Raw genomic sequence first — 19,955 nt, forward strand, 5'->3', positions numbered from 1 at the left:
AATTTTAGTCCTCTGCATAATTTTCACATAATTTCTCCAATTAGTCAAATATGCTGAAGCTGATCATCGGAGAAGAATATGTCACAGTTGAAACCCCTTTTGTGGCAACAGTAAGCTCATATCACTTAAAGATTATTAGGCTTTTACTGTAGAAAGTAAGTATTCTTTATCTAATTTCAGATATTTTATAACTGTGAAGTTTTTTCCCCTAGGAATGTCAGTTTACTATCCTCAAGTAAGAAAAGCATTAGATAGCATCCTCAGACATTTGGACAAAGAAGTTGGGAGACCAATGTGTATGACCAGTGTGCAGATGTCTAATAAGGAGCCTGAAGACATGATTACGTATGTAGTAAATTATTTGCCTTCATTGCTATTTCAGTTTTTCTAAGACAGTACAGATGGTTCTTGCTTACCTGTCTCCTTACTTTGTCTTTGGAGTTCTTCCATGTTTCCATCTGCTGCAGTTTTCAATACAGTGATTCCTTCCATGCACTCAGTTTTATTCTTTAAAGTGCTGTCAAACTGGTATAAATAGCAAAACTCACTCTGGATCCCAGTCTGGTGTGTTGTCAGTGACAAGGCCCTACACTTACTCCGTGAGCAAAATATGAATCCTAGGTACCCCGGATGTATGTGGGCGTGATTGGTTTATTACGTCAAATAAATGCTTTTACTGCCAAAGCCCTAGTTAAAAAAAAAAAAAATCCTGAAAATCTGAACTCTGATTATTTTTGACTCCTAGGAACTAAGGGGTGATATAAGAGAGGAATAACATAAGTAGTTTTTTTAGAAACAGTACCTCATCCAACCCCACCCCTAGGGCCTTGTCATTATTTGTCATCTCAGCATCTTTTTTTCTTGTTAGGGACTTCCTCCTCAGGAAACTGTATGTTATGGCAGTAACTTATTTTATTTGCTAGAAAACATCTACATATTCTCTGTGAGGGAGGAGATTCTTTTGGATATTAACGTTTGCATTATAGGTCTTAGAATACCAAATTTGATATTTAATCTCCAAATATATTTAATATACAATTATTATGTACTACTATATGCTAATATCTCTGAGAGTTTCTTTAATGTTAATTTTTTTGCCAATGTTACTTCCTGTGGGAAATCTTGTTTTTCATCACAACCACTTCCCTCATTTAGTCAGTAAGTGTGCTTTCACCCAGTTCCTCTGATAACTATATAGCGTATTTCTTCTGTAACTCCATTATCTTTCTCTTCTATTTCAGTGTGCTTTAATTTAGGATCTTTGAGATAGAGAGCACCCTCTCAGTGACTAGGAGAAAAACAAGATAACAATAAAGATTTTATTACTTACACGTGGATGGGGGACACTGCACATGTGGAGGCCACACTCATGGAGGTCAGGAAGCTATGTAGAGAGAGAGAAAGAGGCCCATGGGCTGATGACTTTTTTGGGTCAAGCGTGTTATCCAAACAGTTACCTAGGGGTAATTCTAATTGGTGGATTGAAAGCAAGCAGGCATGAGTTCAGGAAGTCATGCTGTGCCTGAGAGGTGGTCACTGCAGCACATCTGCATAGTCCATGTGGGGTACGCAGGTCAGTGGGGCCAGTCAAGTAGGCTGCATCTAGGTATCCATAGGGAGGTTATTACCAGGAAGAAGTTGTGTAAGACAGATAACTGAATCAACCACATTAAAGAACTGGGGGATGGAGTGGGGTGTACAACTGGAAACTGTCTCAAGGGTGACTGCGCCCTTTTTCTGGTATGAGAAAATCAAACTTATATTTAAAATGGGTGCCAAAGCAACATAAAATTATAAGAACACACTACACAGTGATGTTACTTTTTCTTTCTTTGTGGTACTTCCTCTTTGTTAGCCAATACCCTCTTTTGATTATCTATTTTTGTAACATGTCATGTGAGTTATCCTGGGAGACCAAGAGGCAACACCATTGCACACTTTGCTGTCTGTGTATGAACTGAATAACAGATGCATCTTGACCAATCACTGACAGCCTTGATGGAAATGACAGTGATTATGATGTGCAGTGTGCTTTATGGACCAGAGCCAAAGCAAAGTTTGTTTATGCCATTACTTAACATATGGTAGCTTAAATTTCAACTGCCTTTTTGGGGACTGATATTATTTAACTGAAGTATGGTAACTGAAATTCTTGCATTTTGAAACCATATAAAAAGAGGACTGGCTATATGAAATCTCTAAAAGGATTAGTGAGTCCATTGCCACTATAACAAATACACAAGGCTGGGTGTGGTGACTTATGCCTGTAATCCCAGTAATTTGGGAGGCTGAGGTGGATGTATCACCTGAGGTCAGGAGTTCAAAACCAGCCTGACCAACATGGTGAAACCCCATCTCTACTAAAAATACAAAAAATTAGCTGGGCGTGGTGACAGGTGGCTGTAATCCCAGCTACTCGGGAGGCTGACGCAGGAGAATCTCCTGAACCCGGGAGGCGGAGGTTACAGTGAGCTGAGATCACACCATTATTGCACTCTAGCCTGGGCAACAAGAGTGAAACTCCATCTCAAAAGATAAAATAAAATTAAAATAAAATAAAATAAAATAAAATAAAACCCAGAACACTGAGAATATCCAAATTCTTTTCTATATAAGGATCATTTTATTAGGCCAACTGAAGAACAATTTAGATGAAAGAAAATTAAAAGGCCTCACCTTCAAATACAGACCAAAATAAAAACCAATATATTAAGAGGTTAGACATTTAAATTAAATAAAATTATTGAATAACTAGAAGAAAATATAGTAAAATTAAATTGTATTACGCCTCTAGAGGTACCAGGATTTTCAAAAACCTGGCTTATTTTATTTCATAGAAATTTTAAGTATGTGTATTTATGTGTATATATCACATGCAAGACAAGGACAAACAATATAAACACATATATGAGATGAATGTTTCTAAGACCTTTGTTAGTGGAGGATATTAAGTGAAAAACGATGTGGCTAATTTTATAGGCCCCCCAAAATAACCAGTATTTAGTGATTTAATGATATCAATGTTGTTATTTATTATTTTAATATTTATGGGAGGCTAAATAATAAATAATCATCTTAAATGTTAATAAGATTAATTATAAATAATCTGTTTAACTATTTGTTATGTAATAATGGTTGTAATGCTTCTTGTCTAGTTACTGAAAACCTTTTTGTTTGCTGGTTTTCTTTTGAATTATTTCTGTATTCTTTTGTCCATATATAGACTAATAATTATCTACAGGATTTATATGTATTTTTTTAATATTAAATACCTTAACCTTTGGGGGAGGGCTCCCACTTTCTGTAGCTATTTTTACAAGTTTGATTTCATTATCTAGCATCTGTATTATGTTTCTTATTAAATCCTGTTGTATTTTTTAGGGGGGAAAGAAAACCTAAGATTGATTTGTTTAGAACTTGTATTGCTGCGATTCCAAGGTTGATTCCTGACGGTATGAGCAGAACTGACCTCATTGAATTGTTAGCAAGGTAAATGAGGATTACTGTTTGCTATGTTAAGTTTTATGTCTTCTGCTCCTTTATATTTCTAATATACCTTTGTTACTGTTATCACTAAAAAGGCGATGATAAAGACATATCTAATCCTTTATCTGATTTACTTTCTAAATTTCCATTTTTGTCTTTTTCTGTTGTTATTAAACACATCTTCCTCACTAATTTTTAACTTCTCAAGTTCTTCTAGATTCCCCCCACAACTCCTATCTTTCAGTTCCCTATTTTTCCATCTAGTATTCTTTCCTGGGATTTCTGTAACACATTATCCCTTAACATATGGGCATTATCAGTGTATGGTAATTCCCAGTTAGGCAATTAATTATTGTGTTTACTCTTACAGTCATTTCTTTAGTATCTCTGGTGGTAATTAGGTCTCATTTGTGCTTTTTTTCCCCCATGGCAGAACTGTGGCATTCCAGTTTCTCTCTGTCTTTTATTAGGCATGTCATAGCTCTGTAAAATGAGTACATAACCTGACAACCAAACTTAAGTACTGGCTCCTGATTCTAAGTTGAGGCGATAGCCTGTTGAAAAACTGCTTTGCTGATGTAGTTAGGGATTCCCTACATAAGAGATCAGCACATTTTTCTGTAAAGTACCAGATAGTATTTTAGGGTTTTGCAGATCATTATGATCTTTGTAATGGGTCCAATTACACAGTTTGATAGAAGTAAGACCTAGTGTTCAGTAGATCAGTACAGTGACTATAGTTTACAATAATCTGTTGTACATTTCAAAATAACTAGAAAAGAGTAAAGCTTTCTAACATAAAGAAAAGACAAGTATTTATGGTGATAGATATCCTTGTTACACTGATTTGATCTTTACAAATTATGTGAATGCATTAAATTATCACATCTACCACAAAAGCATGTACAATTATTGGGTATCAATAAAACAAGCAAACACATACTCATCTCTGCCATTATAGTACAGAAGCAGCCATAGACAATAGAGTGTGCATGACTGCATTCCAATAAGCATCTGGCTGGATTTAGCCCTTGAGCCACAGTTTGCCAGCCCCTGTCCTAGATGGAAAAAAACAAATACAATGACTATAGCAGAGCAGCGATACTTGACTATGTTGAAAGGTGTTTACTTGTTGCTGGGCATTTATCACTTAGGTGGAAGTTAAATTCATAATAAATAAACAATTAATAGACTGTTCCAGCAATCCTTTCTCCACTTCCGTAGCTTTTCACACACCCTGGCACTACCTTATCCTCAACTATTACCTGTTGTGATCAGAGATTTTATGTCTCCTGTGATGATTGTGAAAGAAATGGGTTACTTTGCATTATATAAATTTGTTCCGTTCCCACAGTCTCCTAATTTTTTTGTGAATTAGATTGCAGAGTTACAGAGTTCATGCCAGCATTGGAAATAAGAAACATTAATTATGTATAACACTATACCTTGGGAGAGCAGTAAACAACTACTGTTCAGTTCTGCTCTTACTCCTCCTATTTCAACATAACTCATCTACATCTTTGTGGGTGTTGATCCACAAGAGTAGATCTCCCATCTTTTCCACCAAAATGAAACTGCAACTATGAGGGCCAGGGATGGGACAGCTTAGTAAAAGAGCAGACAGCTGAATAGTGAATGACAATTTGCTTTGCTGTTCACTTTGCTTCTTTCTCCTATAATATTTGTTTACTAATAGTTTACCTCAGTGGAAAGGAAGATCCCAGGATCTGTTCTATTCTCTCCTCTCTTCATATCATTTGGAATTGTGCTGTCTAAATCTTACTTATTTTACCATAAAGGAAGCAAGCAAACAAAACAAAGATGCTTTGTTAATTTGCAGACCTGTATCCTGTCCCTAAGGAAAGTTAATTAATTCCCCTGCCTTTGATTAACCAAGCTTTATTGTTATTCTGCTCTGTACAATGAGCAGTTAAGTCACACATGTATACCCTGTATCACACAGATAGGAGTTTAAGATAGATATTTACATATTCATGGATTTAAGGAATGTTGAAATAACCTTTAAAGTCAGCATCATTGAGGACTGTCACTCTCTTCTCCCATATTATATCTCTTGATGCCACTATTAGAGACAGAATACTGGGCTAGAGATGCTTAATTTGACCTGTTTATTTCTCATGTGCTGATGGAACTGCTGCTGCTTTGTTGCTTACTCCTCAGTCTGTCTAGCTATAATACATCTCGTTAGTCTCATTGTCAGTTGAAAGTTGGCTTAGTGATGACTAGAACTAAGTTCAGCAGGGTGAATACTTGTATCTCCTTTCTCCTAAACCACACAACTTTCTACCTCTGTCGTGGATAACTCCATTTTTCCAGCTTCCCAAGCATGTAATTGTATGTTTAATATTACGTACTTACCTTATTCATTCAGACTATTTCTAATTCTGATACATCTGTCTTTGTAGTCAATTACTAACATAATTCTCTTCAGACCCAAATCAAAAACTCTTTATTCATATAATATTATTATATAATGGTGACTCCCACTACTGTAGACATTTTTTTTTTTTTTTTTTCTTTGAGACGGAGTCTCGCTCTGTCGCCCAGGCTGGAGTACAGTGGCCATATCTCAGCTCACTGCAAGCTCCGCCTCCCGGGTTCCCACCATTCTCCTGCCTCAGCCTCCCGAGTAGCTGGGGCTATAGGCGCCCGCCACCTCACCTGGCTAGTTTTTTTTGTATTTTTTAGTAGAGACGGGGTTTCACCGTGTTAGCCAGGATGGTCTCGATCTCCTGACCTCGTGATCTGCCCGTCTCGGCCTCCCAAAGTGCTGGGATTACAGGCTTGAGCCACCGCGCCCAGCCGACATTTTTTTTTTTAATTTCTTGTTTATCATTCTCCTTTATGTTCTGGTAAACTTCTGTAACTAAAATTATATTCAAAGCCCCATTTTGATGTATTTAAAAGCAAATTGTATATAGCGTCTCCTAATTTGTTTAAACTCTCTTTAGGACCTTATGTGCTGAGTCAACACATTATTTTTTCCCTTTTTTTTTTGTTTTTTTTGTGAGATAGTGTCTTGCTGTGTTGCCCAGGCTGGAGTGCAGTGGTGCAATCTTGGCTCACTGCAACCTCTGCCTTCCGGGTTCAAGTGATCCACCCGCCCTGGCCTCCCACAGTGCTGGGATTATAGGTGTGAGTCACTGAGCCTTTTTTTTTTTCCTAGGCATGTACCATTTATGATATTACTCCTAAATTTACTCTCATTCTTACCTTCAATAATTATTCTATTACATTGATTCCATCTTCATTTGTTGTGTATTCTTCTTCACAATCAGCCATCTTATATTTAACTGCAACTTCAGTGCATATAAAGAATGATTGAGCAGTGGCTTATGCCTGTAATCCCAGCACTCTGGGAGGCTGGGGCAGGCAGATCATGAGGTCAGGAGATCCAGACCATCCTGGCTAACACAGTGACACTTCATCTCTACTAAAAATACAAAAAATTAGCTGGGTGTGGTGACGGGCACTTGTATTCCCAGCTACTTGGGAGGCTGAGGCAGGAGAATGATGTGAACCCCGGAGACAGCGCTTGCAGTGAGCTGAGATCACGCCACTGCACTCCAGCCTGGGTGACAGAACGAGACTCCGTCTCAAAAAAAAAAAACAATGATTGAGATAAATCGTGTCCTTACCAGTGATAGCAAAGATTAAATAAATGTGAAGATAGTGCTAAGATATCATATGATTAGATACAATTTTTGATTGATTATAGGATAACAATACAGTATTTTAAGGATTAAAGGATTTTAAATGGAATTCTAATGTCATTTGTATCAAACTTATTCAGATTATAGTAAAAACACCAATAATAGGAATAGATTCATATGTGAATTTAAACAAATGAGATTATAAGCTAGCATAAAGTTAAATATAGCATGAAAAAGTGAACTTCAGTTGTTATCTTCATATTTCTTACAAAACAACTAGAGGACATATATTTTAATGTCATAGTTTTAAGTTTTAGATGATAAAACTAATTGAAAGGTATTGAAGTTTGCTAATGGAATTTTGTTCTTGGTAGGCTCACAATTCATATGGATGAAGAACTGCGTGCCTTGGCTTTCAATACTCTGCAGGCACTAATGCTTGATTTTCCAGATTGGCGGGAGGATGTTCTTTCAGGATTTGTTTATTTTATTGTTCGTGAAGTGACTGATGTCCATCCCACGCTTCTTGATAATGCCGTAAAGATGTTGGTACAATTAATAAATCAGTGGAAACAAGCAGCCCAAATGCATAATAAAAACCAGGACACTCAGGTACCAGATTCTTTTCTATTGTCCCTTTTGTATGTGGTCAGTGCTAAATGACCAATAATGGTTTTAATACAGATTTACTTTATCAAACACTATTATTAGTTCTCTTCACTCTCAATGTGTTCCTAATCCCTTCAACTGAACTTACCCATGGTTCATGAAGTAAATATATAGTGTTTATACATCTAACTTTTCTAATCTTCTTCTTTGGGTAACAATTAGTTTTTAATGAGCATAGAAATTAGAGATAATTCCAGCTCACTTTTAGGTTGTTTCCAATATATTTAAAGCCAATACAATAAATTTTTGGTAGTCTTCCATTTGGGTCATTTGATTGTTTTATCCATGTCACCAGTCCCTGTTTCACATAAGACGGTAACTGTGCTCCTTAACCATAAAAGATGCTCAAATCATTGATTTATGATAATGTATAAATCATAGAACCTTGGAATTTTAGACCCAAGCCATTGAAGTTAAACTAGCTTCTCAACCTTTAATGAGCATACAAATCAGCAGGGCCCTAAGAAAGAGTTTCTTAGAAGCTCTCAGGTGTTGCCAGGCTGCTGGTCCACACTCCGAGTGTGAAAGATATACTACAATCCCCTCATTTCCCACATAGAAATTAGATGAAGACCGATTATCAGTTCCAAGGTTACAAAATAGAGAATGATAGAAGTTAGGTACAGAATTCATATTTAGACTGCCAGTGAAATGCTTTTTTCACTTTGCACACTACTCTATTTTTATAAATTACGTACTATTTAAGTTGCTTGAGCCAAGGCAGACCTGTAGTCATAATCACTATGATTTGCTTTATTCTTTAATTGTTTTTCTGGAAAGTCTCTACATACATATTTTTTATTTTATTTTTAACTTCTGTTTTTCAAGCATGGTGTAGCTAATGGAGCTTCTCATCCCCCTCCTCTGGAAAGGAGCCCATATTCCAACGTATTCCATGTGGTCGAAGGCTTTGCACTTGTCATTCTCTGTAGCAGTCGACCTGCCACTAGGAAACTAGCCGTCAGTGTCCTTAGAGAAATACGGGCTTTATTTGCACTTTTGGAAATACCTAAGGTAAGATTTAGGTATTTCATTCAGTTATCTAATGAAAGTACTTAAAAACCATCTCTTTTTCCGTCCTTATCCCATATAGGTAGGTTACTACCATGGGTCTAAACTAACTTACTCTTCTCAATTGGGAGGCCGAGGCAGGCAGATCACAGGTCAGGAGATGGAGACCATCCTGACTAACACAGTGAAACCCCGTCTCTACTAAAAATACAAAAAAAAAAAAAAAAAAAATTAGCCAGGTGTGGTGGTGGGTGCCTGTAGTCCCAGCTACTCAGGAGGCTGAGGCAGGAGAATGACGTGAACCCGGGAGGCGGAGTTTGCAGTGAGCCGAGATCGTGCCACTGCACTCCATCCTGGGTGACAGAGTGAGACTCTGTCTCAAAATAAATAAATAAATAAAATAGCACTGAAGTGAATTTTTAGTGTTTACTTGGGTTTGGCTACTTTGCTTAAACATTCCTAATTTTTTTAGACATATGATGTCTTTTTTACAGGGTGATGATGAATTAGCCATAGATGTGATGGACAGGCTAAGCCCATCCATTCTTGAGAGCTTCATACATCTCACTGGGGCTGATCAGGTAACTATAGTGACTTCATTCTACCCAGTCTTGTTTTGAGACTTAAGACAGGCACACATATATATACATGTATACATGCATACATAAAAGAACTTCCTTAACAAATATAATGTGTTAGAAAGTATTTTTGAAAATTAGAAAATGCTTAAGAATAGTACTTAAAAAGTGATATTCATTTATACTTGGTTAAGTACTCTTCCACATAGAAATAAAAATAATTTTATGTTTGTAAAATTATAATCCTTCCAATCTAAGAAGTTTCTGTTAAATTGAATCTTACTTTATGCTACTGTTTGCTGTTCATTATGGCGTATAAGATTCTTGAGATAGAAATACTTGTTAAAATGCTATGGAAAAAAAAATAGTGATACTCAAAGCAAAAACTTATACCCTGCTTTTTTGGCAGCTATTTTTTGTGTATCACATGAGTTTAAATATAGTGGGTTAAGTACATAGTGTTTTATACCAATGTCATATGTAATTTGACTCATTAAAATGGAGAGAAACACTTTGTCCACAAACACATTACTAAGAAAGTTTATGCAAACTTTCTTACTTGGTCTTCACGGGGTAAAAGGTCATATATTAAGATTCCAAAGTTAATGTAAGAATACCTATAAAACCTTACTATTTAAAAATGATTTCCTCCTATTTTAGAATACATGGACAAGAGGTTAATGCATAACATTAAGAGCTTTCTGCATAATACCTGATTCTTATAATTCATAAATTTTATGTAGCCAAGAGAGGTAATAAGATTTTATAAGCCTAGGAGATTATTAGAAATCTGTACAGTTCCCCCCCATGACGCTACCATGATGCTAAACTTTTTAAAAATTAAATTTTTAATTTTTATTTATTTTTAAATAGACATAATTGTACATATTTATGTGGTGCAATTTGATGTTTCAATACATGTCTATATTGTATAATGACCCAATCAGGCTAGTTAGTGTATCCATCATCTCATGTGTTTATCATTTATTTGTGGTAAGAACCTTTAAAAGCCTCTCTTCTGGTTATTTTATGAAAGGATCTATGCAATTCAAAACATTTTGTTTTAGATATTAACTATAAATTATGAATTATTCCAAAAAGAGAGTAATGGATTACTTGTTTCTAGTGCCTAAAGCAGTGCTTAATATACTTTTCTTTGAACATAAATGTTTATCTCTTTAGTGGAAGAGTTCAAATATTGAACAAATATTTAAGAATATATACCTCTGGAGAAGAGCTCATTTTTGAGTCTGTTCCACACATACATAGATACAGGTCAACGTGAAAGTGAATGGTTCACTTTTTAGTTAGAGAACTAAAAAGCAGCTTTTGGTATACCATGAAATTTGGATATTTATTTAATAATTACTTAAATAGTGGTCCTGAACATACTTGGTTTATAGATCCTTTTGAGAACAATGAAAACAGTGGAATCCCTCTCCCAAAAAAAGACATGAATGCACATACACAAACTTTACATGCAGTTTCAGGAATTCTCTACTCCCCTCAACCTACCATGGACTTTATATTATCTTGTTTTGGAAAGTACTAATAGACCACTTTCAGTTTAAAGCAATTTATATGGTAAAATTTTCAAAGTTATTGAAATATGTAATAATCCATTTTTTCCTCTCCATATAGACTACTTTGCTCTATTGTCCTAGCTCGATAGATTTACAAACATTAGCAGAATGGAACTCTTCTCCCATTAGCCACCAGTTTGATGTGATTAGTCCATCACACATATGGATATTTGCACATGTGACCCAAGGCCAAGACCCATGGATTATAAGTCTCTCCAGTTTTTTAAAGCAAGAAAATCTTCCTAAACACTGCTCTACAGCTGTGAGCTATGCTTGGATGTTTGCATACACAAGACTTCAGTTGTTGTCCCCTCAGGTCGATATAAAGTAAGTTATTTTCCTAGTGTAAATTTAAAAATATATAGACTGTCAGCTTTCGTATGTATTTATTTGAAAAATACAAAAGTATTACAGATTGGAAGGCCCATAAATAATATGTGATACTGTATTAATGTCTTAAGGAGGGAGAAGAATGTTGTCAAGGACATAGTCTCATAACTTCTTCATCCTTTTCATGTAATACAGTCTCACCAAATTTTAATTGTTTACTTAACACTGTACTTGGTACATAGTTGTGTCCATTGAATCTGTGTTAAGGGAAAAAAATTAGGAAAGGATCTGAAGATGAGTATGGATGTAGATACAGAAGTTTGTAGATAAAGGGTGAGAAGCAGAGTGAAACTCAGCTCAGTGGCCTTACTTTTCCTGATGACAGTATAAGGAAGGCCACCTTCTGGTGGGGAGTGGTAATACACTGAGTAGTGGATGTGAGGATGTTGGTAAAGATTTGGAGTAACTGATTGTGAAATGGAGAGTTGACCAAGGTCATTATAAATTTCAGGTAATTTTTTTTTTTTTTTTTTTTTTTTTGCTCTTAAATACAGAGGAGAATTTTTGAATCTGGGTTTGGGTTCCTGATTTCCCCTTATATAGATCACATTGAATGGAATGAGTCCTCTCAGCATATAACTTGCCCATGCAAACCCAGCATCTGGATTGACCTATCACTTGAGGCCTACATTAAAGGCTCTTCAAATCTGACTTCACTCTGTACTTTTTTTCTTACTTTCTATCAATACCTTCAATGTTGGAAGCAAATTATCCCCTCAAAGTTCATTACATGTGGTTGACAGTTTCCATTTTGTGAGCTTTTGTTCACACGAGCATAGGATACCTTTTTTTTTTTAATTTTTGCGTATCTATGTCTGATACAGTTCACATTCTATCTTATTTTTTAAAATCTCTTAAACTTCCTACCCAGAGTAGTCATTCTTACTTTTGGATTTGAATATATATACAATTAGTAGAAATACTAATAGAAGTATTATACTAATAGAAGTATTTCTACTAATTGTATATGTATGGTCTCAGGTGTTGTGTATTGGATTTCTGTTTTGTTTTGTGTTGTTTTTCTTTTTTTTTTCTTTTTTTAAAGAGACAGGGTCTCGCTCTGTCGCTTAGGCTGGAATGCAGAGGTGTAGTCATAGCTGATTGCAATCTCAAACTTCTGGGCTCAAGCAGTCCTCCCACTTCAGCCTCCCAAAGTGCTGGGATTACAGTTGTAAGCCACCACACCTGGTCTAGTTGTTACTTTTTTAATAAAGATTGACATTTGCCACCTTGCATACCATTTATGACCTTAAGTAGGCTTCTCTAATTACCTTATTTTAAATTATAACTCCATCTCCTAGCAGCACTCTTTATCTCCCCTTTCTGCTCTATTTTTCTTCATCAAACTTAACACCATCTGACATTGTTTTATTTCTTTATTGTATGTCTCCCATACCCCACATGGGGGCAGTGATATTTTTGACAGTTTTTTTAAACTGATATGTTACCATACCTAGTATGTTAACATACTAGGACATTGTTCTATGATACTCTTACTGAATTAATGAAGTGATGTGTTTGCATTACTTACCTTAGCATATTACAAAACTTGTTGAAGGCAAGGATTATATATTTGTATTTTTCCTCTTTCGCTTTGCTTTCAGTCCTTAATTCTTACATAATTTTGGTATTTGGAAAGATTTATGGAATTGTTTCAAAATATTTTATTGGTGTAACCTTTCAAGACAGAAATTTGGCAGAAACCTTGAAAATATGTATCTTCTTTGACTCTGTGATTTCATTTTCAAGAATTACCTAAGAAAATAATTAACCATATATTCAAATGTATAGTATTGTGTATAATAGGGAAAAATTGCTATTAGCTAAAATGTCAAACAACAAAAGTTTGGTTATATAAAATATGATACTTTATATTGATATAGCATATGATAAATCAAAATAATGTCACAGAATATTAATTTACATAGGTGAAAAATACATAAGTCTAAAAAGTTGATACAAAATAAAATAAACATCTATTTTGTATAAATTAAAAGAGATGTATTCATGCATTTACGTTCATGTATGTGAATTAAAGATATATAGATATGCAGTGTTTATTTTCATGTGGGATTAAAGATGATTTTGATTTTTGTTTTATTTTCTTTCTACATTGAGGATGCATAATAAGTTATAAAATACGGCCCAATAAAATATTAACTTTTATCACAGGAATAATAATGTTAAAATGATCTGGTAATATATTTTAATTTTTAATCCAGTACTTTATTCATTGATATCAGTCCACAAAAACAGTACTAGTAATAAAAACCTTATGCTAACCATCTCTCTAGTTAGCATTAGGCCAGGAATGGTGGCTCACCCCTGTAATCCCAGCACCCAGCACTTTGGAAAGCCGAGGCAGGTGGATCATCTGAGCTCAGGAGTTAGAGACTGTCCCGGGCAACATGACGAAACCTCATCTCTACCAAAAATACAAAAAATTTGCTGGGCGTCGTGGCACACACCTATAGTCCTAGCTACTCTGGAGGCTGAGGTGGGAGGGTCACTTGAGCCTGAGAGGTGGAGATTGCAGTGAGCCAAGATTGTGCTGCTTGCACTCCGGCCTGGGTGACAGAGAAAGACTCTCTCAAAAAAAGAAAGAGAAATACAGCATTAGTTAAAATAAATTTTTAAAAACGTGTTGTGTTATTCGTATCTGCCCATTTTTCTTTTTTTTTCCTTAGTAGCCCCATCAATGCTAAGAAAGTAAATACCACCACAAGCAGTGACTCATACATTGGCCTGTGGAGAAACTATCTGATCCTTTGTTGCAGTGCAGCAACATCGTCATCTTCCACATCTGCAGGTTCTGTGAGATGCTCTCCTCCTGAGACGCTGGCGTCTACCCCAGATAGCGGCTATAGCATTGATTCCAAAGTAAGTTTCTCAGATCCACTGTTGGATCTATGAAATCTGAATGGCCTCATAAAAATAAGATTTTAAAATTTCTTTTTATGGACAATAAAGTAACTCAGTTGAAAGTATATTACTTACTTGCAAAAAGGAAAATACCTCAAGAAAGCCCATCATTGTTTTTATGGATTCCTAGTTGGAATCAATAATACGTACATAGTTTTCCATTGGAAAGAAAGACCCATGCCCATTCAGTTTATCATACTCATTATTTTAAAAGAAATTGTCATACCTATTTTCCCATATTCCAGTTTTTGTAGTTCTCACACTTCTCAGAACCCAAAAGGAATCATTTACATAATTAAATGCCTTTCTAGAATTTGCCTAAATCATGTAGTGATCTAAAGGGTACTGGATAGAAGCAGTGGTTTTGTTTTCATGAAAATGACAAAACTTAAAGACCAGAGTATCTGACTTTAACACTGATGACTATTTTAGAAGTCATTTTGTTTTCTTCATGTTCATGGATCGAAAGGTACAGAGAATCTGATGAAGGGAGTCAGCCTAATATATGATCGTGAGTGAGGGTAAGAAATTAGGAGCCCCAGTTCTGTTAATGAACTTACATTAAGCCACTGGACAAGTTATTTAACCTTTTAAATTATGTACACCGCAGGTGAAATTTGAGGTATCATTCATAGTAAAGTTTCACCTGTCCATTTATCCTTGACCTACGACTACTGAAATCTCAGATTATCTAATTGGACATAGTATCATTAGTGGCTGTTATAAATATAGTATTTTTTTTTCCAGATTATTGGCATCCCATCCCCTTCATCCTTGTTTAAGCACATAGTTCCAATGATGCGCTCTGAGAGCATGGAAATCACAGAATCCCTTGTTCTAGGTCTTGGCAGGACCAACCCAGGAGCTTTTAGGTAACTATGTTCATACTTTTTTTTTTTATGCACTGAAAGAATAAATGTGCTACTTAGAAGGTGTGGTAGGTCAAGCAGAGTGCTTATTGGGATGGTCACATACCAGGCCTGACTTTCACCAATTAACTAGCCATGTAACATTTAGCAAGTCATTTATTGGAAGTTTTATTTCCTCATTTTGATTGAGCAGATTAAAACTTACCTATGTATTCTAGGAATAATGAAATGCCGTATAAATACTTAGTATTTCCCTACTATATTTATTTATGTAGTCATTCTTTTAATGTGTAATCTTGGTCTAGTAGTTAAAACTCCAGTTTTCCCCCTGCTTATCCAAGAGAATTAGAATATCTTTCAAAAAGTATTTATATAGATGTTTGATATCATTCGTGATTTTTTTATATTAATGAAGCAAATTCTTCAGTTTTGCCTGAAGTTCTGCCTTGTTGTCTTCTGGGCATGGAATTTATTCTTTTGAGAATTTCCTCAATTAATGTGAGAATGGTATCTGATGTTTTGTCTCCAAGATAACCTGTACAACCAGGAAATAGGTTAATACTCTGGTTTATCTTCAGATTGTATAAATCTTTTGCCTTTTGCTAAAGATTTCCATGGAAAGGAACATTTAAGTAAAAATAAGTAAAAAAGAATAGGTTAATAAATTGTAATATATCTATAGGTGTGGGATAGCATTTCTTATAAATGAAGTTTTGGAAAAACTTTCAGGTTTTCCCCATCTTAAAGTAAGCACATTTTCAATTTAAAATCAAAATATAAATAAAGATAAATTTATCGTTTTTACGAAGTTCATACCCTTTGACCCGTTAATTTAATTTGTAAAATTAATCCTAAGGAGATAGCAAACAATGATAAATATACAAAGTTGTTCACAGAGGCAATATTTTTAGTAGGAGAAAATTAGATAAAATATAATGATTTATTAATAAATGAAAATGTCTAGGAAAATTATGGTACCCCACCCTATGTTTGAATATTGTGAATTAATTATTGGCATGTAAAATTAACTATGTTAGTGTAAGAAAAGAAAAAAGGAGGCTGGGCACGATGGCTCACACCTGTAATCCTAGCACTTTGGGAGGCTGGGGCGGGCAAATTGCCTGAGGTTGGGAGTTTGAGACCAGCCTGACCAACATGGAGAAACCCCGTCTCTACTAAAAATACAAAAAATTAGCCAGACATAGTGGTGCATGTCTGTAATCCCAGTTACTTGGGAGGCTGAGGCAGGAGAATCACTTGAATCCGGGAGGCGTAAGTGGCAGTGAGCCAAGATCACGCCATTGCACTCCAGCCTGGGCAACGAGAGCGAAACTCTGTCTCAAAAAAAGAAAAAAGGATACCATTTTATATAAAATAGTTTGAACTAAGTAAAACGTATGTCGATTGCAAACTGATTGAATAAAAGTATTGCTAGTATTCCCTCTATAAATTAAAATAAGGGGCCTATACCATTTTTTTCCTGGTTTCCAAATAATCTATAATATAATGTGTTATTTTATAAACAAAATAAAACAATAGACATTGCATTTAAAACAGTAGGATTCGAATTAACACTTGTCAGTTTACATCATATCTTTACATATTTACATGTGTCAGATTATATCTGTGTAGCTATTAATAGAATATGTACCATTTTTCTTCTAGGGAACTAATAGAGGAATTACATCCCATAATTAAAGAAGCACTTGAAAGAAGGCCAGAGGTGAGCTGTGTTCTGCAGCCTTCTATTAGTGAACATTTATTTTTCTGCCATATTTACATGTTATATCAAAAGTTAGAAATTAAGAAGATGATCTAGTGGATTCTTCTTTTTAAGATGCAGATACTTCCCTTCCCCCCAGAAGATCTTATGCAGAAACCCATTATATAAAATGAATGAACAATTGCTTTAACTTAAGTGAGGGCAGAAAATAGGGTCTAGGTTGGAGTTGGCAAACTTTTTCTGCAGATAAATATTTTCGGCTTTACAGGCCATACTGTCTCTACTCAACCCTGCCTTTGTAGCATGAAAGCGTTCATAGACTACATTAAAAAAAGGAGTGTGGCTGTTTTCCAGTAAAACCTTATTTGCAGTAACAGGTAGCCATGGGCCAGATTTGGCCCATGGGCTGTAGTTTCAGTTCTGAGCAACTTTCAGAAACTATAGGTCCAGTGGGACAGATGGTTGCATGATCTTAATTCTAGCAATTTATGACGCACTCAAATAAAATCATAGAGAAGGGATTCTAAGAACTACAGAGAGGAAAGCCTGGGACTCTGGTTGCAGGGTAAGGAAGGCATTATAGATGAAGTGCTGATATTTGAGATGAATTTTGAAGCATATTTCCCAGTGGACAAGCAAGGGAAAGATATTCTAGGTGAAGAACAGCATTTGCAAACTTTACAAAGAATTTTGAAATGGTACATTTTTCTGTATAATTATATTATGGGGGAAGTGATTGAAATATTAGGCTGGATAGCAGGATGAGAAATATCTCATGAAAAACTACTAGTTTTAGCTTTAACCAGTAGACCAGTAGTTCCTATGCCTGTGACATCTGAGAATTACCTGGGGAGCTTGCTAAAAATTTTAGACTCCTGGGCCTATTGAATGAGAATCCCTGGAATAGGGTCCAGAAGGCTATTTTTGTAAAGCATCTTAGATGAGTCTGCTGTAGAACATTGTTTAGGAATCAGTGCTGTTAATGTTGGGGATCCCCTGAGGAATTTAAGCAGGAGAGGGAGATGGTGATAATCCCTGCAGTTTAGGAACTTTGAAACATCATCTCCAATTCCTCACTCTCCTTTAATTCAGCACTGTAGGGTCATGATAGTATTCCCATTTTGTCATTGATTTGATTTTTGTTTCAGAATGATCAGTTTGGTTACAGTGCTTGATGACTTATTAGAGAAATGTAAGCTTGAAACAAAATGAAATAGCAGTATTTATTTTTCTGAATTTCAGAAGGAAAGCTGTTAAACACATACAGTGATGTGCCTTGAATATGAGTTATAGTTTAAGAGCTTTAGACTCACACTGTTTCTGTGAAGACAAAGTGAAAACAGGCCAACCAAACTGCAAAAACGAGTTGCAGTAATCTTCAAAGACTGATAAGAAATCATCCTGTTCCAAATGAATTGCTGTCAACTTTAGAAAGAGCCCAGAGAAAAGGAAATGTAATTGATTAGTCATTAGTAAAATGTCACGCACCTGGAAGGCAGAAAAATTGGGTCATGGACAAGAAAGTGAAAGACTAGTAAATATGTTTTTAATTGCTCTGTAATTTGAAAATTATGTCACAAATGACATAATGAGCTATTATTAGTAGAAGGTGATATAGGTGATCGATATCTCTTACATGACTTTCTGCTAGAAGCAGAATCAAGTTGAAATGTTACAACTATTATTCTAGGCATTATTCTAGTTCTTTGGACCTAATAATACAAACGTATTTATTCATATCGTAATGAGTAAGGGAGGTTTTCTCATATTTGTTTATTTTTTTGTGCCAAAATTAATCGTTGTGTAGAAAACTGCAGCATGAGCAAAATCTTAAGTTCTCTTTAGGATTGTTTTCCCTACACTTATGTCATATTTTTGGAGGGTATTAGGGATTCTTTATTAGTCCATGATAACAGTTTACTAATTACTTCGATTCTAAAACTATCTGATTAGCAAATAACCTAAAAATGTAGTATTTTACTTCCCCTGACACACAGGGGTTGTCACCATGTAAGATGTCATGTGACTTTATTTGACTTACTCATTTCAAACTGTTCACACATATCTCTTTGAGGCAGTAGCTACCAGAGTACCTACAGTCTACATTGTACAAGCAAAATAACTTCAGTGAGCCCAGAACCTCTCTTTGAGACATTCACATTATTCTCTCCAAGTTACACCCGCAAGATTTTAATTAATATGTTTGTATGTTTGGAATAGAATATGAAACGGCGCAGGCGTCGAGACATTTTACGAGTACAACTGGTACGAATATTTGAACTGCTGGCAGATGCTGGTGTCATTAGTCACAGGTCAGTATTGGATTCAGATTGTTAAAACTTTGGAATGATCCTAGAGAACGTAATCTCTTTTCACTCATGAAATGTATAAAAACAGAAAAGCACCATTGCAACAAGAAAACCTGTATGTATCACTATGAAAATTATTTACCAAATATTCGATACACTAACCAATAGCTAAAACTGTATTGAAAAATCTGCCACCAGAATTGGATTGCTTCTGGCAAAAAATGGATATGATGTTCCTATGATTTTGATATTTGTTGGAACCTAGTTATCTTGGCAAGTGGACGGTAGTAGCTTTTTCTTCACAGATTTTCCTGTTTTTTACCTCATTTTAAAGATTTTTTCTTCTGAGCTTGAAAAAATAATATATTCACAGGCTAAACATTATAAGGCTTACAAATTTATTCCAATGAACTTGTTATCTATCCTGCCAGGAAAAATTATGAAATCTACAAATATAATTCATAACAGTTTTCCACCATTCACAGACAAAACCATGAAACCTGGAGATATTGCCGCAGTAAAGGCATCTTCACACTAAGCCTAGCCCCTTGAGAAAAATTCCATCAGCCAAATGTTGAAAAATAACTATTTCCTTAGGAGGATAATGGTGTTACCTGACCATTGAAGGAGAAAAATAATAGATCTGACCATATCCAAAAAAGGTCACTGAAAATATATCTTAAGGAAAAAAAAAAAAAAAATGGACCAGGTGCAGTGGCTTACGCCTGTAATACCAGCATT

At 35.3% G+C, this 19,955-nt stretch overlaps 1 protein-coding gene and 1 pseudogene across 2 annotated transcripts in view; both read left to right on the plus strand.

The window, feature by feature from the left end:
* The window catches only part of FRYL (FRY like transcription coactivator), a 286,322-nt gene that overhangs the window by 190,204 nt on the left and 76,163 nt on the right, over window positions 1–19,955 (plus strand). For both annotated transcript variants that reach the window (XM_023224475.3, XM_023224476.1), the window contains 10 exons: window positions 213–345; window positions 3,382–3,489; window positions 7,535–7,772; window positions 8,658–8,843; window positions 9,335–9,421; window positions 11,060–11,328; window positions 14,079–14,271; window positions 15,061–15,185; window positions 16,848–16,905; window positions 19,126–19,217. In XM_023224475.3, coding sequence (XP_023080243.1) covers window positions 213–345; window positions 3,382–3,489; window positions 7,535–7,772; window positions 8,658–8,843; window positions 9,335–9,421; window positions 11,060–11,328; window positions 14,079–14,271; window positions 15,061–15,185; window positions 16,848–16,905; window positions 19,126–19,217 — 1,489 coding nt within the window. The remainder of the gene's footprint in view (window positions 1–212; window positions 346–3,381; window positions 3,490–7,534; window positions 7,773–8,657; window positions 8,844–9,334; window positions 9,422–11,059; window positions 11,329–14,078; window positions 14,272–15,060; window positions 15,186–16,847; window positions 16,906–19,125; window positions 19,218–19,955) is intronic.
* Window positions 15,746–15,815, plus strand: LOC111550955 (annotated as a pseudogene).

Source organism: Piliocolobus tephrosceles, chromosome 3 (assembly GCF_002776525.5).
Source record: "Piliocolobus tephrosceles isolate RC106 chromosome 3, ASM277652v3, whole genome shotgun sequence".
NCBI classification, from domain to species: Eukaryota; Metazoa; Chordata; class Mammalia; order Primates; family Cercopithecidae; genus Piliocolobus; species Piliocolobus tephrosceles.